Source organism: Lathamus discolor, chromosome W (assembly GCF_037157495.1).
Source record: "Lathamus discolor isolate bLatDis1 chromosome W, bLatDis1.hap1, whole genome shotgun sequence".
In the NCBI taxonomy this organism is placed as follows: Eukaryota; Metazoa; Chordata; class Aves; order Psittaciformes; family Psittacidae; genus Lathamus; species Lathamus discolor.
Genome location: NC_088908.1, coordinates 24944800 through 24968452, shown reverse-complemented (window position 1 = coordinate 24968452; position 23653 = coordinate 24944800). Strand labels below are relative to the sequence as shown.

General features: G+C 43.3%; 2 protein-coding genes across 4 annotated transcripts in view; both read right to left on the bottom strand.

The window, feature by feature from the left end:
- Positions 1–5159: 5159 nt before the first annotated feature.
- LOC136004332 (cytochrome c1-like) lies at positions 5160–7342 on the bottom strand. 2 transcript variants are annotated; one of them, XM_065660757.1, is made up of 2 exons: positions 7278–7342; positions 5160–6778 (listed from the first exon to the last, which is right to left on the bottom strand). In XM_065660757.1, the coding sequence occupies exon 2, from the start codon at positions 6774–6776 to the stop codon at positions 5973–5975; it is 804 nt and encodes a 267-aa protein (XP_065516829.1). In that variant the 5' UTR covers positions 6777–6778; positions 7278–7342; the 3' UTR covers positions 5160–5972. The 2 variants fall into 2 exon arrangements, with proteins under 2 accessions (XP_065516829.1, XP_065516830.1); XM_065660758.1 differs by having other exon boundaries at positions 7219–7292.
- A 4457-nt stretch (positions 7343–11799) lies between these two features.
- LOC136004357 (nuclear factor of activated T-cells, cytoplasmic 3-like) overlaps positions 11800–23653 on the bottom strand; it is a 128088-nt gene continuing 116234 nt past the window's right edge. For both annotated transcript variants that reach the window (XM_065660823.1, XM_065660821.1), the window contains one exon: positions 11800–13140. The gene's annotated coding sequence lies outside the window, so the exon portion shown is untranslated. The remainder of the gene's footprint in view (positions 13141–23653) is intronic.

The window sequence follows — 23653 nt, the reverse complement described above, 5'->3', positions numbered from 1 at the left end:
CCAGGGAGGAGGCGAAGCTGGGAGGAAGCAGAGACAGGACACCTGACCTGAACTAGCCAAAGAGGTATTCCATACCACAGCATGTCATGCCCAAGATGCAGAAATGGGAACAGTTACCCAGAAGGGCTAGATCACAGCTCGGGTCAGGCTGGATATTGGTCGGCAGGTGGTGAGCGGTTGCATTCTCTTCCCTTGTTATTTCCCTTATCATTATTATTATTGGTGGTAGCAGTAGTGGTTTGTGTTATACCTTAGTTACTGGACTGTTCTTATCTCAACCCGTGGGAGTTACATTCTTTATATTCTCCTCCCCATCCCTCTGGGAGCGGGGGGAGGAAGGGGGGGAGTGAGTGGGCGGCTACGTGGTTCTGAGTTACGGCTGGGCTCAAACCATGACACCGCGATACACAATTCAGTATGAAATTATTACAAGAAATCAGCAAGAAATTGGAAATTGATTGGCAATTACGTGTTCCATATAGGCCTCAGGCCAGTGGGCAAGTGGAAAAAATTAATCACTTCATTAAACAACTTGGAAAGATTTGTTAAGAAACTAAGTTATATTGGCACCAAGCATTACCATTGGCCTTATTAAGAATCAGAATAAAACCTGTCAAAGGAAGGAATTAGCCCATTTGAGATTCTATATGGAAGGCCATACCAATATCAATTTAAAGGGGAGAGCCTTCAAGAAGTAGGAGAAGAATACCTTCAACAGTTCTTAGTAAACTTATGAAAACAGTTAGAAGAAATAAATGGCAGTGTGTTAGGGACCAGGGCCAGAGGTTTAGATTATCCTATTCATCCTTTTAAGACAGGAAATTGGGTTTATATTAAGAACTTTACAGGTAATCCTCTTAAGGAAAAGCGGCATATCAGGTGCTGCTGATCACCTTCACTGCAATCAAGATAAAAGAGCAACCTGCTTGGATACATTACTCAAGCATTAAGAAGGAGCCAGAAGCAGAAAAACAACAGAACTGAGAAAAAGTATGGTGCATCGAGTCTTCAGGACCGACACATGTGAAACTACATTGATAATAATTTGGACTTGTATAATAATAGGTGTAGAAGCATGGAATCAAAATCTATATCTGAGATTTGATACAAAATGTTACTTGTGTCTTAAACAAGAGTGATCAGCTACCTAAAACGGGAGAGAGACCGGGTATTCCTTTAATTGGCCTCCCTATCCCCTTTAAGACAAATTGGAATAGATTGTGGAAAGATCCTATTTATACTGACAACAGCTGTACAAATTTATAGGTTTTAAGGATTCAAGCCTCAAATATGTCGGAAATTAAATGTGACCACAAACAAAACTCTTAAGGCGACATGTTGGTAGGAAATTGCCCATGTTGCAGCTGGGCAATGCAACTTCACCTTCAAAAACCTTTAACTAGTTATTGGAATGTTCCTGAAGGAAAAGGGTGGTATTGGTTATGTGGAGAAAATGCCTCCTAACTGGAAAGGAACATGCACACTAGGAGTAGTGGTTCCCGACTTACAGTAATTGACATTCATCCCTCTGGAACCTGGGTTTGTAGCATTAATAAAAGAATCAAATGAGGATATAATCCCATAGCAGAATGAAACACTGCTTTCCATAGCTTTGTTAGATGGCTTATTCCATCTCTAGGTGTTAGTGAATTAGAGAAAGCAATTGTAAATATCTCAGCTGCAATTGAGGAAGTGGAAAATTGAACTGCTGATGCTATTCTAGCATTACAAGAAGAAATAACCAGCCTGTCTAAAGTAGCACTCCAAAATCAAGTGAAATTAGGTACACAGTTAGCATCCCAAGGAGGAGTTTGTTCTGTAATCAATGAAAGTATTTCATAAGGTGGCGCAGGACGGCACCTCATGGAGATTTGAGGAAATTTGAGAAAAATTAACATCATGGGTGCCAAGTCTCTCCTGGTTGAGACAGTTGTTTTTAACTGTATTAGTAATAATAGGAATGGTTTTGATTACATATATGATGGTCCAATGTTCCCTTTGGTGTTGCAAACAACTAGTAATAAACTAAGAACAGAGTTAAACATCAGATAGAAACTGGAGAGTATTTTAGAAAAACTCTGGAACATAACGGAATGATTTAAGAAACTTTTGCAAAAGAATTTGCAAAGGAACAGAAAAAGGGGGGATTGAAATAGAGATATATAGGCTGAAATATAATCTATTATAAGTAAGTAAATTACTTCTGCTTAGTGATCATCATTGTATAAGATAAATGACCGTAGTTGACCTAGTTCTAGGACCTTGTAACCTTGTACAAAATTTATGGCAAGCAAAACAGAACGTGTAGATAAAGCTTATCTGAAATGAGCAGATGTTCAGGATGAGTTGTAGCTGAGTTAACTGGTAAGTAGAAGGACGGGGAGATATCATTCAATTATGTCAGTGGTGTTACTAAACTAATTAAGCTGGCATAAGCATTTATCTACTGTGCATGCTTCAAAGGCTGCCAGGATGAAAGTTCAAGGAATGTCAAAGTGATGAAGATTGTTGGAAGAAGTAAACGACCCCCAAAGACCACTACCACATTTTTGTGTGCATGCGGGAGAAACTTCCTAGAAGAATGATGTAATACATAAGTAACCTCATGAATATGCATGTACATAATGAATATGTATGCATACTGACTATATAAGGACTGATTGCTTAGCACTTCGGCAGAGACACGCTAGGAGGAGTTATCCCCCATGTCTCTCGGCGCCGCAATAAATACCTGCTTGTCAACTTAAACTTTGGTGAGTTCCTGGCGATTTCTCCGAGTCAACAGTACGTACTGTAGCACAGACCTTTATTGGCGCTGGGAGCACGTGGGGGTTCAAACCTCCATACACGTCCAAAGCACAGTAAATTTCAGGGTTTTCTTTTTTTTAATACTTTACTTTTCCAGCTCGATGTATCTGTGATATCTATCTTTAGATAAAATTATAATTTGGTAAGTTACATAACTGTATTTCTCTTATCCCACTGCACACTTTAGGGCTACAACAGTCTATTGGTTAGTGATAATCAAGATTCTTACAGATTTTTACCTTTTAGCTTAGTATTATTGATTAGCTGCTAATACCTGCAAGCTACGTGCTTAGTTCTTCGTTCAGATTGTTATCATATCTTACCATTAGGGATGTCCCTGCTTAGAAGCAATTTACAGAAGTTTAAGTGCTGAGTTATATTCATGCTAAAAAGTAAAGTTTTATTTTAACTAAGGCCTAACGGCTTGGTCTCACATGCTTGTCAATACCACTGATTTGAAACCAGATCCCCACACTATGAGGACCATCCTTTGTGTAAAGAATACTGATAAATCTAATAACTTACATCTGTTCCTGAGAAGAAGGATATATGTCTAGCTTAATTGTGGACTACAAGCTAAGCTTGTTCCTGGATTTTTACATTACTCTTTACCATAACATTTCAGGCCTAGTTAAATTGCAAGGATGCCTTTAATTCTGAAGCTTTGTGAATAATTTTGTATCTTGTCTGGTGCCATCAGCTGTGATAATGGTCAGTAGGCCAAAAGAAGCAAAACAGAAAACCTTTTTGCATTGCTAAAGGAAAGGATCCCATTTTGAAGACTTACTAGGAACTGCTAGAGGTCTGATGAGTAAGCAGTAGCTAAATTTTCTGTTATTTCTCAGAGGTGAATTAAAGAGGCAATCCCTCAGAGTATCCTGGTGTTCTAGAAATGGTTCAGTTGACAGCATGGATGTATTTTGTAACTAGATTATCTCATTATTTCATTACCATGTCAGGCACAGATGCAGTGGACTTTCTCAAGGATGAGAGCTATTTTTAGTTAAGGAAATAGGAATATCCAAATAGCTAGAGGCTTATTTTAGTGCTTTATCAAAAATTAATTATCAGATGCTGAAGAAAAATTTTTAAAAGTCCCCAAAGCAGTCCACATGAGGGCTGCTTGGTTTTCCATGATTTTTTTGCTTATTCTCAAATTTAAATTATTTTCATCTTTGCCTGTTTCAAGTATTAAACCCAGTTAATTTCATAATAACTTTGCCTCTCTTTCAGTCCTCTAGTATCTCCCACCACAGTGGGGTATCTTGCAGCTCCTCCAGGAGCTGTTGCTGCTGCTGCTGTCACTGCCACCCACACTCTGATTCTGCTCCAGCCTGGAGCACTGGTTCATATGCAGAGCTTGCCATATAACACAGGAATGAAGGAGATCCTTAGTTTTGTACAGGGGTATCAGGTCAGTATTGTTTTGGAGAAAACTCCAGGAACAAACTTGCCAACAAAGTTTTCAAGCTGACAAGCAGGTATGCTTTATTGCGGTGCCTGGAGACACGGGGGATAGCTCCTCCTAATGTGTGTCTCCCCTATTGCTACACAAGCCAACCTTATATAGCCACTGGGCATACATACATATTCATGAGGCTACGTATGGATTACATAAATCTCCAGAAAGTTCCCCGCATGTGTACAAAATTGTGGTGGTGGTCTCTGAGTTACCCAGAAGGGCACGGTTTCTCTTCGGGGGGGGGGTCGAACTCGTTCGGCGGTGGTATTGTATTCTCTTTCCTTGCTATTTTCTCTTATCATTATTATCATTGGTGGTAGCAGTAGTGATTTGTGTTATACCTTACTTACTGGGCTGTTATCTCAACCCGTGGGAGTTACATTCTCTCAATTCTCCTCCCCATCCCTCCAGGAGCGGGGATGGTCGGGGGAGCGGGGAGGGTCAGGGGGGTGGGGGAGGAAAGAAAGAGGGAGAAAAAAAAAGGGGGTAGGGAGTGAGTGAAAGAGCTTTGTGGTTGGGTTTAAACCACGACATTGTTTTGTCACTAATTGAACTGTGCTGTAGATTCCTTCCTACAATTTGTTTGCTAAAGTATTTATACAAAGAGTTACTACCCCAATGAGTTTTATTATGTTCCTCCTGAACTAATTTCCAGAGTTGGTTATAGGGGATTACAATTCGCCCATCAGGTATCTGAACCCCACCTTCTTTATTTTCCTGTTGTCGTGGTTTAAACCCAACCACAAACCTTGTTCACTCACTTCCCCCCCTTTTGCCCTCCCCCTGCTCCTGGAGGGACGGAGAGGAGAATTGAAAAGAATGCAACTCCCATGGGCTGAGATAAGAACAGTTTAGTAACTAAGGTATAACACAAATCACTACTGCTACCACCAATAATAATAATGATAAAGGAAATAACAAGAGGAAAGAATACAACACCTCAACACCAGCCGACCAATAATTCGCCCCACTCCCCCCAGCCAAGCACCAACTGATACCTCGTCCCACCCTGCAGTCCTTAGCCCTTCCGGGTAACTCTCTGTTACATCCTGGGCATGACATACTGTGGTATGGAATACCTCTTTGGTCAGTTTGGGTCAGGTGTCCTGTCTCTGCTTCCTCCCAGCTTCCCCTCCTCCCTGGCAGAGCATGAAGCTCAGAAAGTCCTTGGCCAGACCAAACATTTGAGCAGCAAATAAAAACATCAGTGTTATCAGCTCTCTTCCCAGGCCAAAAAATGAAAACATAGCACTGCACTAGCTCCTAAGGAGAAAAATAACTGCTACTGCTGAACCCAGGACAGTATCCACCCCTTATTCCATACCATTCACATCATGCTCAAATCCCACATTTTCAATGTACCATCACTCTTATCTCAGTGCACTCTTATCTTAGTGCATGAACCAGTCCCTATAAAGCTGCTGAGTCCATCTGATCCATGATGTCAGGCTCCATCTCTTGTAACAGTCTCTCAGAGCAGGAGAGGCTGTGTGCAGTGTTCACACTTGTGAATAACCTGGGCAATAGTGTCCATTGCTAAGTCTACCCCTCGATCATGAGTCCATCTTTATGTTGCATCTCTGCCCCGATGGCCTGAAGTGCCATGGGACCACCAGGTTCAAAATAATTCACTGTCCCCTTCAGCAGTTTCTGCAACTTGTTGCTGGGGACTCCATACAGCTGCCTTCCATCTCCGATGCTTCTAAAGCACTGGAGGGGCCCAGTGGACTAGATACTCGCTCATACTGTCCCACACACCCTGCCACTCATGACTGTCCAGCCTTGGGGAAGATCTCTTGGTCCTCCCATATTGTGCTCTAACCCCAGACAAGAAGCAAACCTGACTCTGCTTAACTTCTGAGATCAGACAAAATAGCCGTGGGTAGAACACAATCTCTGTGTGTGCCAGCATGCTGATCCCCATCACAATCAGCAGGCAGGTCCCAAGGGTACCCAAAGGCCATTCAAACCCTTCAGAACTCTCCAATGATGCTGCTGTACTTGTCAATGGGGCTGGTGTAGCTGCAGTGCTTGCCGGCTCTCCCACCACCAGCTTCTCTTTTCCTGAGTGCAGATCTTCCTCCTCTGCCTTGCTGGGAAATGCTGCCTGGACTCCTGCATCCTCCTGGGGCTCGGCGGGAGGCTTCCGGGGGATACTCTCGGCCGCCGCGGGGCTGGGCCCCACCGCGGGGCTAGGCTCCTCCGCGGGGTTCGGCTCCTCCGCGGGGCTCGGCTGCTCCGCCGCCTCCTCCCGCTGCTCAGCAGCCGCCTTACTCCCGGCCTCCGGCCCCGCTCCCACCGCCGCCTGGCCGCCGGGGCCGCTCTCCCGGGCCGCTTCGGCCGCCGCCGGCTCCCGGGGCTGCTCCCCCTCGGCTCCCTGCAGCCTCACGAAGACGGAGGTGAGGACAAGGGCTAGGACGGTGAAGAGCAGTGGTACGGCCAGGTACAAGTCCACGGCCACATCCATCTCTCCCTGCTGCCGGAGCCCAACCGTATTACAAGCCATTGCTATAAAGTACAGTGAAACAAGAAACTTAGCCCAGGCCCCACACTTGATAAACACTAACACAGCAAATACCGGCTCTAAAGTAATATACTACATTCTGAAACTCTGAGAAAAAGAGAAACAACTTTGAGAGCAAATAAATCAGCATTGTGATGACTATTAATCCGATCATCTCTGTCGTTATCTCAACCCTTCGTGCCCCACGTTGGGCGCCAAAAAAGTACTGTCGTGGTTTAAACCCAACCACAAACCTCGTTCGCTCACTTCCCCCCCTTTTGCCCTCCCCCTGCTCCTGGAGGGATGGAGAGGAGAATCAAAAAGAATGCAACTCCCACAGGTTGAGATAAGAACAGTTTAGTAACTAAGGTATAACACAAATCACTACTGCTACCACCAATAATAATAATGATAAAGGAAATAACAAGAGGAAAGAATACAACACCTCAGCACCAGCTGACTGATAACTTGCCCCACTCCCCCCAGCCGAGCACCGACCCATACCTCGTCCAACCCTGCAGTCCCTCTAGCCCTTCTGGGTCACTCCCAGTTACATCCTGGGCATGACGTGCTGTGGTATGGAATACCTCTTTGGCTAGTTTGGGTCAGGTGTCCTGTCTCTGCTTCCTCCCAGCTTCCCCTCCTCCCTGGCAGAGCATGAAGCTCAGAAAGTCCTTGGCCAGACCAAATATTTGAGCAGCAAATAAAAACATCAGCATTATCAGCTCTCTTCCCAGGCCAAAAAATGAAAACATAGCACTGCATTAGCTACTAAGAAGGAGAAATGACTGCTACTGCTGAACCCAGGACACCTGTCCTTTTAGATCTTGAATCAACTTTCTATCCTCTTTTGAATACCTAGGTTTAGATTTTTCAATTGTTAGTTTGCCATCAGGGATTAAGGACATGATTTTAGATTGTTCAGCTGCTCGTTTGGCTTCAAAATCAACCATATTATTTCCAATTTCCTGATCAGAGTCACCTTGCTGAAGCCCTCTACAGTACATACAGCTACTTCTTCAGGTAGCTGAAGAGCTTCCAGTAGCAGTAGAATTTCTGCAGCATGTTTAATCTGTTTCCCTTGTGTTCAAAAGTCCTCGTTCTTTCCAGATAGCACCATGTGCATGTACCACACCAAAAGCATATTTAGAATCAGTCCAAATATTTATCCTTTTATCTTTAGCCAGTTCCAGGGATCTCATTAATACTATTATTTCTGCCTTCTGGGCAGAGGTGTTTGCTGGTAAAGGTTTAGCTTCTATTACCTGTGAAGTGGTGGTAATGGCATATCCTGCCTTTTGTTTACCATTTTTCATGTAGATACTACCATCAGTAAACCAAGAATCAGCATCTTCCAGAGGTTTTTCTTTCAAGGTTGGTCGGCTCGAATACACAGTCTCTATGGTGGCCAAGCAGTTGTATGTTGGTGGTTCTGTCGATCGTTCCTGCAAAAAGGATGCTGGATTCACATTAGTGACCACAATTTCTATATCACCTTGTTCCACAAGGGTGGCCTGGTATTTTAAAAAATGTGAAGGAGATAACGAGTGGGCTGCTTTCTGTTCCAGGACTGCTGATACCACATGGGACACTACCACAGTAATCTTTTGTCCCAAGGTGAATTTGCAAGCCTCTTCAATATTCATGACAACTGATGCCACAGCCCTTAGGCATCCGGGCCATCCTTTGCTCACTTCATCCAGCTGTTTTGAAAAATACGCCAGTGCCCTTCTGTAGGGTCCTAGTTTCTGAGCAAGGACCCCCAAAGCTATTCCTTCTTCTTCATAGGAATATAGCCAAAAGGATTTAGTCACATCCGGAAGTCACAGAGCTGCTTCTCTCATTAGCTCTGATTTTTAAATTTCTCAAAGCTCCCTCTGCTTTATCAGTCCATTCTAAAGAGGGAGGGTTTCCTTTCAACAGTTCATATAGTGGTCTTACCAGAACACCCTAATCCTGGTGCAATTTTGTTGATTGCCCTGAGATCTTGAACTAATCTGCAACTTTTCCCTTCATATTCCTTTACTGTCCAGATAGGAGTGTTATATTCCAATTCATATTCAATTAATAATCTATATTTTAAAATGTATCAATGATTTTTGATTCCCTTTGATCTTCTAATTTTAAGGAATATTGTTTTATTCTAATTGAGCAAGCCCCCTCCTTTTTTATTTCCACTTTAACAGGCAAAGCATTTTTCACATTACCTGGATCTTCAGATGCCCATACTCCCAGATATATCTGATTAAGGTTTTCTTCTATTTCAGGGAGGTCCTCCTGTTTGCTTTTCTGCTGAATTAAAGATAAACTCAGAACTGCAATTAATTGATTGTTTTTAACTCTAAATTCCATTTTGCCTTCTTTAAGTGTTGCTTCTCACCCTAATAAAGATTTTAGAGAATTTAGCATGCATAAAAATTTATGCATTCCTATTTGTTTTCCCAATTTGTACTTTAAAGGTTTCATAAAGAAAGACTCTCTTTTTTTTTTTTTTTTTTCCCCTCTTTTTCCTGGTGGCCAGTAGCTCCCACATCTGTAACGAATTGTTTTCTCTCTATTTTGTCACCAAACAAATTGCTCCTGTATCCACTAAAATTCCACTTTATTTCCTCTAATCCCTAATTTTAATTTAATCAGTGGATTCCCCAGGTCCCTGTCAATCTAGTTCCAATTCAGTCACCGGAGCCACCCATGGCACTGCCCCCCCCTCCCTCCCCCCCCAGGGCAGTCTCACTTCCAACGTCCAAATTCCCCATAGCACGCACACCTGTCTGGTTCCACAGAAGAAGAGCCCACTCCCCCACCTCTGCCCGACATCCCTCCTCCCATTCTCAAACACAGGAGCTGCGTAAGCTCTTTTCACCCTTGGTTTTCCCTTTTTTTTTCTCACAGTTGCTCACCCTGCTCTGCAGGGGCTGAAGATGGCTGTCTGTGCAACAGCACTTCTGGTTTAACCCTTTCTTAACTCTGAATGTGAATCTGCCTCTTGTTGCCAGTGACAGCCGTCTCCTCCTCCTTATGAATATCTGATAGGACAGATACAGAGGGTGCTCCTCTCAGAGGTATTTGTGATACATAATTTTCCAACCTATCTTCCTGATTACTGATTTTAAACTTTAAACATCTTTCCCCAATATCACAGGCTGAACAGCATCTCTCCATCTTAACTTTCAGTTTTTTCCTGTTCTCTTCCAAAGCCAAAATTAAGGGATCTGGCGGAGCTATATTAATTTTGCATTCAATCTGTCACTCCATGTGGTTTCTTAAAGTCAAAAACATATCTGCATACATTAGTTCATCCCATTTTCCTTGCCACCTCAAAACAACATTAATTGTAACAATGTATTATAGTTCAGAGTTCCATTTTTAGGCCATTTTTCCTGATCTTCCAAAATATACAAAGGCCACTATCGGTTACAATATTTTATCAATGTTTTCTCATTTACCGAGCCCTCAGGAAACCCTCCAAGTTCTTTCCAGTGTGCAAAAATGCACCCTAAAAGACTTTTTTTCATGATCTCTTCACTCTGCTGATTTTCCATTATCAATCTCACATTCACACACACACACGGGATCCCACAGACACACTACACACAGTTATAACACTTGAGACAGAGACTAAAATTCAATCAAACAAACAACAGTTAATAACACAGTTATAACATCCTGTCACCAATACCAAATCACAAGACCAAATTCTTTACTGTAACAAGCCACAAAATAAAACAAATACCAGTAGAATCAAAAGCAATACTCCCTAACCCCTATGGCTTAGACCATATTGTAACATTAATGGGGGGTTTTCCTTGAACCCTTTATATTTGACCAGCCTGTCAGTGTCTCAAGAAGGACGAGACCCTTATGTCTGACCAGCCTGTCTGCGTCCCACTGTGGGAACTGTACTGGACAGCCCACTGTATTGGCGGGTAATTCGACTAACTTATTCAGGGACCCACGCTGACAGCATCACGAATCAAATCCCTTATGGACTGTTGATAGCACACTGGACCCAAAACCATTTCCACAAGATACCCCCTGCGTCTTGTATGACCCAAACCACAAGATGCCCTCTTGTCGTGGTTTAAACCCAACCACAAACCTCGTTCGCTCACTCCCCCCCTTCTTGCCCTCCCCCTGATCCTGGAGGGATGGAGAGGAGAATTGAAAAGAATGCAACTCCCACGGGTTGAGATAAGAACAGTTTAGTAACTAAGGTATAACACAAATCACTACTGCTACCACCAATAATAATAATGATAAAGGAAATAACAAGAGGAAAGAATACAACACCTCAGCACCAGCTGACTGATAACTCGCCCCACTCCCCCCAGCCAAGCACCGACCCATACCTCGTCCAACCCTGCAGTCCCTCTAGCCCTTCTGGGTCACTCCCAGTTACATCCTGGGCATGACAGTGCTGTGGTATGGAATACCTCTTTGGCTAGTTTGGGTCAGGTGTCCTGTCTCTGCTTCCTCCCGGCCTCCCCTCCTCCCTGGCAGAGCATGAGGCTCAGAAAGTCCTTGGCCATGTGAGGAATGTGGGTGTGATTCGTGTCAGTAACTTAGAAAACTATTGAATTTACTTTTACATTTAACTGTATTAACCAAGATAAACTTTAAACTAACACATGCTTAAGCAAGGTTGTAACCTCAAGCACGGACGTATAGATATGCTGATGCTAAGCCTGATGCTAACTGCAGATATCCGGTAATGTAAACAAGGCTTGAGACCTATTGTGTAGAAGTCACAAAACAGGAAGATTTGAGACCTTCGATTCAGCAATCTTCAAGGAAGGAAGATAAAGACCTCTAGCAGCAGACTGGCGCAGACTCGGATCATACCATAAAAGGACACTTTACAATATGTGAAAGGACACGTATACCAGATACAAAAGAGTATAAAAAGAGAGAATCTTTGGAAATAGGGGTGCATCGTAGGTGGAGCGGAGACTCCCCGGCGCACCCAGCACTGCTTGCTTATTGCCTCTCAATACTAATCAATTGTAAATAAAATTAATCAGACAAATTCACATCTGTGGCAAGTTTTTATAACAGCCAGACCAAACATTCGAGCAGCAACTGAAAACATTGGCGTTATCAGCACTGTTCCCAGGCCAAAAGATCAAAACACAGTACTGCACTAGCTCCTAAGAAGGAGAAAAATAACTGCTGCTGCTCAACCCAGGACATTATCCACCCCTTATTCCATACCATTCATGCCATGCTCAGATCCCACATCTTCAATATGCCATCACTCTTACATATATATATACATCTACATATACACAGAGAAAAACATCATTTCTTAGTGCATGGACCTATAAAGCTGCTGAGTCCATCTGGTCCATGATGTCAGGCTCCATCTCTTGTAACAGTCTCTCAGAGCAGGAGAGGCTGTGTGCAGTGTTCACACTCATGAATAACCTGGGCAATAGTGTCCATTGCTAAGTCCACCCCTTGATCATGAGTCCATCTCTATGTCGCATCTCTGCCCCGATGGCCTGAAGTGTCATGGGACCACCAGGTTCAAAATAATTCACTGTCCTCCTCAGCAATTTCTGCATCTTGTTGTCGGGGACTCCATATGGCTGCCCTCCATCTCTGACGCTTCCAAAGCACTGGAGGGGCCCAGTGGACTAGATACTCGCTCATACTGTCCCACACACCCTGCCATTCATGGCTGTCCAGCCTTGGGGAAGATCTCTTGGTCCTCCCATACTGTGGTCTAACCCCAGACAAGACCCAAACCTGACTTTGCTTGACTTCTGAGATCAGACAAAATGGTCGTGGGTAGAACACACTCTGTGTGTGTGCCAACATGCTGATCCCCATCACAAATACCCAAAGGCCATTCAAACCCTTCAGAACTCTCCAGTGATGCTGCTGTACTTGTCCCTGGGGCTGGTGTAGCTGCCGTGCTTGCAGGCTCTCCCACCACCAGCTTCTCTTTTCCTGGGTGCAGCTCTTCCTGCTCTGCCTTGCTGGGAAATGCTGCCTGGGCTCCTGCATCCTCCTGGGGCTCGGTGGGCGGCTTCCGGGGGATACTCTCGGCCGCCGCGGGGCTGGGCCCCACCGCGGGGCTAGGCTCCTCCGCGGGGTTCGGCTCCTCCGCGGGGCTCGGCTGCTCCGCCGCCTCCTCCCGCTGCTCAGCAGCCGCCTTACTCCCGGCCTCCGGCCCCGCTCCCACCGCCGCCTGGCCGCCGGGGCCGCTCTCCCGGGCCGCTTCGGCCGCCGCCGGCTCCCGGGGCTGCTCCCCCTCGGCTCCCTGCAGCCTCACGAAGACGGAGGCGAGGACAAGGGCCAGGACGGTGAAGAGCAGTGGTACGGCCAGGTACAAGTCTAAAGTAATATACTACATTCTGAAACTCTGAGAAAAAGAGAAACAACTTTGAGAGCAAATAAATCAGCATTGTGATGACTATTAATCCGATCATCTCTGTCGTTATCTCAACCCTTCGAGCCCCACGTTGGGCGCCAAAAAGAACTGTCATGGTTTAAACCCAACCACAAACCTCGTTCGCTCACTCCCCCCCTTCTTGCCCTCCCCCTACTCCCGGAGGGGCGGAGAAGAGAATTGAAAAGAATGCAACTCCCACAGGTTGAGATAAGAACAGTTTAGTAACTAAGGTATAACACAAATCACTACTGCTACCACCAATAATAATAATGATAAAGGAAATAACAAGAGGAAAGAATACAACACCTCAGCACCAGCTGACTGATAACTCGCCCCACTCCCCCCAGCCGAGCACCGACCCATACCTCGTCCAACCCTGCAGTCCCTCTAGCCCTTCTGAGTCACTCCCAGTTACATCCTGGGCATGATGTGCTGTGGTATGGAATACCTCTTTGGCTAGTTTGGGTCAGGTGTCCTGTCTCTGCTTCCTCCCGGCCTCCCCTCCTTCCTGGCAGAGCATGAGGCTCAGAAAGTCCTTGGCCAGACCAAACATTCGAGCAGCAACTGAAAACATCGGGGTTATCAGCACTGTTCCCAGGCCAAAAGATCAAAACACAGCACTGCACTAGCTCCTAAGAAGGAGAAAAATGACTGCTGCTGCTCAACCCAGGACACCCCTGCTTAGTTATAGCAGTCTGTCACTGATACCAAAATCACAAGACCAAAATCCTTAATGTAACAAGCCACAAAATAAATCAAATACCAACAAGATCCAAAACCATTTCCACAAGACACCCCCTGTGTCTTGTAGGACCCAAACCCCAAGATGCCCCCTGTTTCCTGGGGGTGTATACCAGTAAAATCCAAAACCTTTTCTGCAAGATGCCCACTGTGTCTTAGAAGGACCCAAATCACAAGAAGCCCCCTGCTCCTTGTGGGTATACACCAGTAAAATCCAAAACCTTTTCTGCAAGATGCCCACTGTGTCTTGGCAGGTCCCAAATCACAAGAAGCCCCTTGCTTCTTGTGGGTGTATACCAAACAGATGCTAGCAGCCGGGTATACGCCTTTAGCTATGAGATTTCCTATCTCGATTTATGGAAGGCTTCCAAACCTTGCGTACGCTTACCAAACCAACCCAATTACCAATTTAGTCTTTATGCAAGATGCCCCCTGCACCTTACAGACTATACAAAAGAAAAGAATACCTTTTATGAGATGGTCCTTGTCTGCTCCCGCAGCGATCTGAATGAGTCGAGGGGTCCCCCCGGGAAAAATTAACAAGGGCCCTAGAGAGCCCTGTCTTCAGCAGGTCCTGCAGCCGAGCAGAGAGCGTCCCTTTGTGGTCGCCAAATTGTTTCAGAAAAAACTCCAGGAACAAACTTGCCAACAAAGTTTTCAAGCTGACAAGCAGGTATTCTTTATTGCGGCACCGGGAGACACGGGGGATTGCTCTTCCCAACCTGTGTCTCCCCTATTGCTACACAAGCCGTCCTTATATAGCCACTGGGCATACATACATATTCATGAGGCTACGTATGGATTACATCAGTTTCCAGAAAGTTCCCCGCATGCGCGCAAAATTGTGGTGGTGGTCTCTGAGGGTCGTTTACTTCTTCCAACAGTCTTCATCGCTTCTGGCAGCCTTCGAAACATGTGCAGTAGATGCTCATACCAGTTTAATTGGTTCGTTAGCACCAGAGACATAATAATCCTCCTATCCTTCTACTTATCAGTTAGTTTAACTGTAGCCCATCCTGGACACCTGCCATTCCCAGATACTCCTTATCCCTGTGTCCTGTTCTTCTAGACTATTTTTCTTAGAACTATGTCAACTATAACAATTTATCTTGTACAAGAATTCTCAGTGTGTTCTCTAGCTGCACTCTATTTTTTTTTCTGTGTATCATGCAACTCAGTAATTTTCCATTGCTACTGTCACAAAGCCATCAAACTTAACATTACTTAAAACTAATTCTAAAGGTTTATATATTCCATTTTGTGATTTTGTGCCCCCCTTGTCTTAGTATGCAGCCCCTCTCCTTGATACTGAATTTGGACCCCCAAATAATGATCAGTGGGGATAAAACTGAGCAAGTGGGCGCTCTTCGAAATTATTGAACAAGTGTGAAAGCTCAGTGTCGGATATTGAACTAGCAGACTAAAGTCTAATATACAACTTGCCTTACTTATGTGATAAACATAGCCTAATTTGAAAGCAGTGGTTTAGTGTCTAGGGTTAGGGTTTGAGCTTGGGGAGGGAGAAGGCACAGAGGCCCAAGGTGAGCAGGACTGCCTAAAGCTTTCAGTCCCGGCCACATTTTGGTGGGAGCCCTACATATAGGGGTCAGTGTTTGACCTTCAAGACTCAAGTGTTAAAGCCTATTGAGACCAAACTTCTAGTACAAAAGGCTGTGACTTAGATGTGATAAGGAGAGGGACAGATGCCTCTGTCAGACAAATTCCAGGGCTAATTATTTTGGTTACAGGGAGGAACATTTTTTCCATTAAGACTGCATTACATGTTAACCTAAAGGAAAACTGCATTCACCAAATCATTTTGGACTGATAGCAAGTAGCATGGGGAACAAACAAGAGGAATTAGAGATGTGTGCACATCTACGGGGGTATGATATAATAGGCATCACAGAAACATGGTGAGATGGCTCCTATGACTGGAGTGTTGGAATGGAATATGTCTTGTTTAACATCTTCATCGCTGACATGGACAGTAGGATTGAGTGCGCCCTCAGCAAGTCTGCTGATGACACCAAGCTGTGTGGTCTGGTTGATATGCTGGAGGGAAGGAATGCCACCCAGAGGGACCTTGACACGCTTGTAAGGTGGGCTGATGCCAACCTTATGAAGTTCAACCATGACAAGTGCAAGGTCCTACACCTGGGTCGGAGCAATCCCAGGCACAGCTACAGATTGGGCAAAGAAGAGATTCAGAGCAGCCCTGCGGAGAAGGACTTGGGGGTGCTGGTCAATGAGAAAATGAACATGAGCCGGCAGTGTGTGCTCCCCCCACTTCTTGCCCTCCCCCTGATCCTGGAGGGACGGAGAAGAGAATCGAAAAGAATGCAACTCCCATGGGTTGAGATTAGAGCAGTTTAGTAACCAAGGTATAACACAAATCACTACTGCTACCACCAATAATAATAATGATAAAAGAAATAACAATAGGAAAGAATACAACACCTCAACACCAGCTGACCAATAACTCGCCCCACTCCCCCTAGCCAAGCACCGGCCGATACCTTGTCCAACCCTGCAGTCGTAGCCCTTCCGGGTCAACTCCCAGTTACATCCTGGGCATGATGTGCTGTGGTATGGAATACCTCTTTGGTCAGTTTGGGTCAGGTGTCCTGTCTCTGCTTTCTCCCGGCCTCTCCTCCCTGGCAGAGCATGAGGCTCAGAAAGTCCTTGACCAGACCAAACATTTGAGCAGCAACTAAAAACATCGGCGTTATCAGCTCTCTTCCCAGGCCAAAAAATGAAAACATAGCACTGCACCAGCTACTAAGAAGGAGAAAAATGACTGCTACTGCTGAACCCAGGCCATACTGTTACAAAGCCATCAAACTTAACATTACTTAAAACTGATTCTAAAGGTTTATATATTCCATTTTGTGATTTTGTGTCCCCCTTGTCTCAGTCTTGACTATTAAAAGAAGGCGCCCTGTTGCCTGAGAAGGAAGATTCAGGAGGCACATGCCATGGACTACCCTATGGTTTTATCTGCAGGATCATGGAAAAAACATGAGGAACGGGGATGGAAAATCCACCTCGGTTCTGGAGGAATGGGTGCATGAACTGAAAAGGAAAGAAAATGTCAATGATGATCCTCCCAAGGAGGTTGCTGCTTCAGTCTTTGGTGAGCAGCTTCCCAGATGGGGTGGAAGAGCTGATTTCACTTCAACTCCTGTGGTAAGAAATACTAATCCCTTTATACAAGAAGTAAATGGAGAATCCTATGATCATTGTTAGTGGGGCTGTGCCTCCAGCCAGGTGGAGGAGAAGGACAAATGGTTTTACTGAACCATGTGGATCAGGTGGACTGGCACATCAGTTCCACAGGAGTATAAGACTCTAGTAGATACTGGTGCACAGTGTACCCTGATGTCATCAAACTGTCAAGGGGTGTGTCCCGGGTTCAGCAGCAGCAGTCATTTTTTCTTCTTCTTGGTAGCTGGCGCAGTGCTGTGGTTTTGACTTTTGGCCTGGGAACAGCGCTGATAACACCAATGTTTTTAGTTACTGCTCAAATGTTTAGTCTGATGAAGGACTTTCTGAGTCTCATGCTCTGACAGGGAGGAAGGGAAGTCAGGAAGAAGCAGAGACAGGACACCTGACCCAAACTAGCCAGAGGTATTCCATACCACAGCACGTCATGCCCAGGATGTAACTGAAAGTTACCCGGAAGGCCTAGTTCACTGCAGGGTTGGACTAGATATCGGTCGGTGCTCGGTCGGGTTGGGTATTATTGGTCGGCAGGTGGTATTGTATTCTCTTCCCTTGTTATTTCCTTTATCATTATTATTATTGGTGGTAGCAGTAGTGATTTGTGTTATACCTTAGTTACTAAACTGTTCTTATCACAATCCATGGGAGACGAATTCTTTCTATTCACCTTCCCATCTCTCGTGGAGCAGGGGGAAGAAAAGGGGGGGGGGGAATGAGAGAGAGGCTGCATAGCTGATTTATGGCTGACTGGGTTTAAACCACGACAGTCCTTTTTGGCGCCCAACTTGGGGCAAGAAAGATTGAGATAATGACAGATCTGATTGGAGTGTGTTTAATCGTATTTCTGATAAGCATTCATTGTTTTGGATTAATAGTCACTTGTAACAATGCTGATTTATTGGCTCTCAAAGTTCTTTCTCTTGATCTCACAGTTTCATCATATTGTACCTAGCTTACAGCCAGTATTTGCTGTGTTAGTGTTTATCAGGTGGAGGGCGTGGGCTAAGGTTCCTGTCTCACTGTACTTTATGGTAATGACTTGGTCAGAAACAAAGAAGCACATTCAGATGTCAGCTTTTTAATGACCAAGTAATGGAACCAAGAGAAAGGCAGAGTTCATTTCGGTTTGGCTCTTTAAAAGCAACCTTCCACTCCTGCAAGGTTTCAGAGAACAACCTGAAAATAGTTTTTTCCCTTACTAGCTTGCAAAGTGGGAAAACAAAGCTCCAGCAGTTATTTACAAAAATATAAATAAGATGCTAATAAGCCAGTCCTGTGATTTGAGGATGTGAACAATGAAATCTAGCAAGAATGTCCCAGTAATGCAGGAAGAAATGTAAGACACTGTTCCCTTTAGTATACACACTTGAACAAGTGATCTACTTTGTTAAAAAAAAGAACAACAAAAAACAACACCCCCCCAAAAAACCCCCACAAACCAACACCACTGCAAAACCGAACAAAAAAAAAAAAAAGAAAATAAATAAATAAATCAATCCCTCACATTTTTATACTCAGTAGCATTCTACAACTCTAGCAACACACCTCAGTCAGCAGCTGCAAGTTCCCTGTTATTGGTCCAACAACAGGCAAGTTATTAATGCCGTTGTGAACTAAATACATCAAGCAGACTGTTCCAAAGGGCACACATTTTATGATTTCTGTGTCCAGAAAATACAGCTGGATCCCATAAATGCCTGTTATGCCTGCATCTGTGGAATCAAATGCCCATTACCCTGCACAAGTACTTAAAAATTTGCAGCAAAATTTATAGAACATACACCACAGCAAACACCTCCATTTTTCAGGGGCACTGTGCTTCAGAACCTCACTTTGTAAAAATACTCAGCAAAAATATATTGGTGAGGAACCCCATTTTAAAATATTTAAGACAAACCCAAGTAGTAAGTCATGCGAGATATAAAGCTGTAAGAATATGAAGTAAAATTTAAATGACGCATCATTTGTAGAAGTGCCTTGTTACAAGCAGAATAAAGACTTAACCACAGATTAGATTTCTGGTAGGCCCTATCATTGCTGGAATGAGAACTAAATAGTAATAGAAAGAGGCTTTCTGTGGTCAGTGGAAAAACTCCAGGCCCACAGTAGCTGATCAACTGCTTAACAGTTACAAATTAGAGAACGGCTGAGGTTTTCAGCTGCATCATCAAATTTTGTACCACAATCCAACCAGGGTGTAGAGAGCTAGTTTCACATACTCTATGATATTATCTCCAATCAAGGTACAAGTTTACTTCCTTATCCTCCTCCTTTCCAAAAAAGCACTTCTTCACCCACCTATGCTTTTGCTAAACACTTAACTGGGGGGGGGGGGAGGGAGAACACACAGAAACAAACCCACTATGTGTTGACAAATACCTGACTCACCCTTAAAATACATGATGCAATTAAAATATTTAATGGACTTGTCTTCAAAGGCACAGAAAAGGATCTGCCATTAGAGAATATGGAATTTTCCTTTTTGCCACCATTGCAAGAGAGAGGATGAATTAATTCTCTCCTAACTCCCATGGGATCAGGACACATGGAAGGGAAGGGAGATAAGCTTAGGTAAAGTGTGCTCCAGAAAACCTATGACAGGTTTTGGGTGCCACATCACAACTGGCACCCAACAATTAACTGCAAAATCATTATTTATTTGCATAGATATGCCAAACAAAAAAAAAAGGGGGGGGGGGGGGGGGGAAGATTTTTTAAGAGAGATTTTTTAAGAGTCTCTACCCACCTACACACAAAGGTAGCATTTATTTTTATTTGCTAAAGCAGACCCACCTACAGTACAATTTACAGCAATAAGATACAATCTCTCAAAGTACTGAGTATAATTAAAGTGTGTCTGTTGTAAAGGTAAACAGAGTGTACTAGGCTAAGCTGTTCCAGATGTCTTTAGTGCAAGATCTGTGACAAGATCAAACCTGCAGCTGCATATTTTCTCAGGGGTTATTTTGAAGCTTTTTTAACTAAAACCAAAACCAACCCACACCCACCACAACACAAACCCCCCCCCAAATATCACCTCTTGGTCTTGGACTCTAGCAAAGCTAATGCTAGATACATAAGACACAAAAAGAGACACATAAAAGTTACACATTTCTATTTTCCAAGATACTAACTCCAGAGTGAAGTTAACCAGTCAGTATCAAAGAGGGTTAGGACCTAGTCTGGCAAGTTATCTGTGTCACCAGAAGTTACAGCAACACAAACCTGTTCTACTGCCCAAGCAAGTTTCTTGCCAAAACACACCTACAAATGATTCAGACAAGGTGTGGAAAGTCAGTTTTATATGTTACACCAAAATGCAGAATTGTATTTTTCCTTTCAAGCACATTTCATATAAAGAAAAGACAGTGAAGGCAAGCAAGTTTTCAGGAACCGCATAGGTATGCATTACTTACATTAAGATCTTCTAGGTAACTTAGGACCTCTTGAACAGCAAGGATCATATATATTTACAGAATTACTGTCTCAGTGTGATATTAAATGATCCAAAGAGCAAAATACAGAAGAAAAAAAAAAACCAAACCAAAAAGCAAACAAACAAAAACACAAAGCAAAAAACCACAATACGCTAATTCCTTTATAATTCACTAAACTAATTAAGCTCATCTGGAAATGAGTGAAACAACAAGCACAGCTGATGTTTTATCAAGGTATAATTTTGAAGTTTTCAGCTCGCTTTTAGAATAACAAACCAGAAAAGAACAAGGTTTATAACACACGTTAGAGCAGTGAACCTGTAGATTAAAACATACCAACTGAATTTTGAAAGTTTGATTAGCACTGCTAAATTAAGTAGAGCTCTTAGCAGCCTCTTTTTAAGGTTTTGAATAAAAGAAATTGGGAATAGAAGTAGACCTACTGAAATAATCAGAAGCCAGATCTTCCAAGGACTAAAGCATCAGATCAATTACTCTGGTACTGTATATAACTGTTTCAGAACTACAGGGTTCCCATTTCAAATGGTTCAGGTCTCTTTTGGGTTGGCTTTAAAATAAGCACAAAAGCCTGCTGCTAGTGGTTTCAAACTGAAAAGCAAAATTAAAGTTTATGTCTTTTACCAAATCTCATCCTCAGGCTTCACCCTGAATCGCCCCTACTTCCAGGAGCAACACACCTGCTGAAGAACCCAGTCCAGTGGTTCATCTTTGCCCAATCCCTCTGGTGTTAAGCCACTCACTTCACGACACTGGTCGCTTAAGTCCACGTTGTCTGCTTTCATCAGGGATTTGTGTAGTGTCCCTACCTAAAACCATTTAGGAAATGAGGACAGAAGTGAGAAACAATTGAATTGGCACTTTCTAACAATGAATTCAAGCCACAGAAAGATTAGCAAGTTGCACTATCACCATCCCGACAACAACCACAATGAGGAAAAACATTTGTTTATCGAAACCTTACGCCTAGGTTTCCTTCCCTGTGACTAGGAGGGTGTCCTAGGTTCAGCAGTAGCAGTCATTTTTTCTCCTTCTTAGTAGCTGGCGCAGTGCTGTGGTTTTGACTTTTGGCCTGGGAACAGCGCTGATAACACCAATGTTTTTAGTTAGTGCTCAAATGTTTAGTCTGACCAAGCACTTTCTGAGTCTCATGCTCTGCCAGGGAGGAGGGGAAGCAGAGAGGAAGCAGGGACAGGACACCTGACCCAAACGAGCCTTCTCAATGTTACTTTAGGCCAGATGCAGAAGCAGTGAGAGAAATCAAATAAGGCAGGAACAGGTGTAGGACTTGAGTGATGGATTTACATGAAGTTTTGCATATCTGAGGAAAATGTTTTGCTAAAAAGTAGTTTTCTTTATTTATTGGCTAAATCCTGTATGGATTTTACTCTTCAACCACTAGATGAATCAATGAGAAACATTTCTAGTCTCCAAAGAATTACTTCTTTTTTTTTTTTCTTATTACTATAATGCAGGTTTGTTGCCAACACTTGTTCACTTGATCACTTCTTGATCCTACCTCCTATCTCTGATCACTGGAAGAAGTCGGTATAGCACCTGAGCATATGCTGAGAACCATATCTTTTGCTCTGTGGCTGACTTTTCTGATGGTCTTAAGTGGTATTTTGTATTATCTTCCTTACTAGACTAAGCTAGACTACTTGATGGCTACTTCAAAGGTAAAAGAGAAATTGCTTTATTGTTTGAATTTATTTCTGCGTTCTTCATTCATTCTAGGAGATAGGTCCCCCCTCTTTATCATCTAGACTACTATATTTTAATGATACTGCTGACCTACTGACAGTAAGTGGAAACCCCTGGGTGAGGAAGAATGATAGAATCTTTCAGGTTAAAATGGAAGTTCAACTTCCCCCCAAGAGCTGTGAGCTCACAGGAAGGAGGGGAGAAGGCAGCAACTCTGAGGAAAGAGGCTGTGTTTTTTTTCAGAGAAGCAAGGAAGGTGGGAATGAGATGGTAGTGGGATAAGAGGAAGGTAGTGGAGGTACTAACAATGAGGTCTGCTTTTAATTTTATTATACTTAAAATTAAGGGGGATCATTGCAGCATTTGGTAACTTTTTACTAGTTACTTGAATTAAGTGTAGATATTTGAAAATGCAATGTGAAGTTTCATGTTATCTCAGTATTGTCATACTTGGGTCTCACTAACATTTATACAGGAAACAAGCTACTAGAATTTAGCTCAGTGAACTTGCAGCTGATTATACTGGGGCATTAAATCAGTAGGTGGTATTTGTGAAATCAGTCTTAAGTAGAAGCAGAATTTGGCCTTTGCATTGGAGGTGAAGCTAGCAAAACTGTATTTCCATTTTGAGCAATGAGTTCATGGGTTTACTCTTGGCTGTACACTTTGTCCTGCATGGTTGTATTTTGTTTTCTTATGGGTTTCTGAAATGCAGACAGAATCAGAAGTATTCATGATCAGGCAAGTCACGATTCATGACTCAGGCAAGTTGTGGTAGTTTCAATTTCACTCACGGGGAATAAGAATTCCCCCACCTTATTTCCTAGCTTGGTTTGTGGTGCTACTTTTTGAAATCTGTACATTTGAAGAATTTACTCTTTCACAACTTCTGTTTTATTTACTTTCAGGTTTTACCTTTCTTGTGATTAGAAGTTGCTTCTGCTGCTGTAGATTTGTTTCAAGGGCAGGTCTGGGAACTGATAAATCTAATATTTGTACAGTCTGGTTGCCCTGGCAGAGACTATCTAGAAAGTATTTCTTATATTTGTCTTTTACTTAATGGCATGGGTCTAGATGTGAAGGTGGCTATAATTCAGTAGTAAAATTCAGGGAGGTTCTTTTATGTTCTCTGGGCTCTTGGCTATCCTTCTCTGTGGAAGGTGTATACTGTGATGGTTGGTATTTTTTCTTTTCAACTTCACTTTGGATGGATACAATGTGTTCGGTATGCCCAAATATAACACTTTTTTTTTTTTCTCCCTAAGCTGTCAGGAGACTTCTTGTGTTACAGGAATATCAAAAGAAGGCAGCATAGCATGTCTACACTGTGCGTTTGGTGATCCTCTAAAACATTAGTG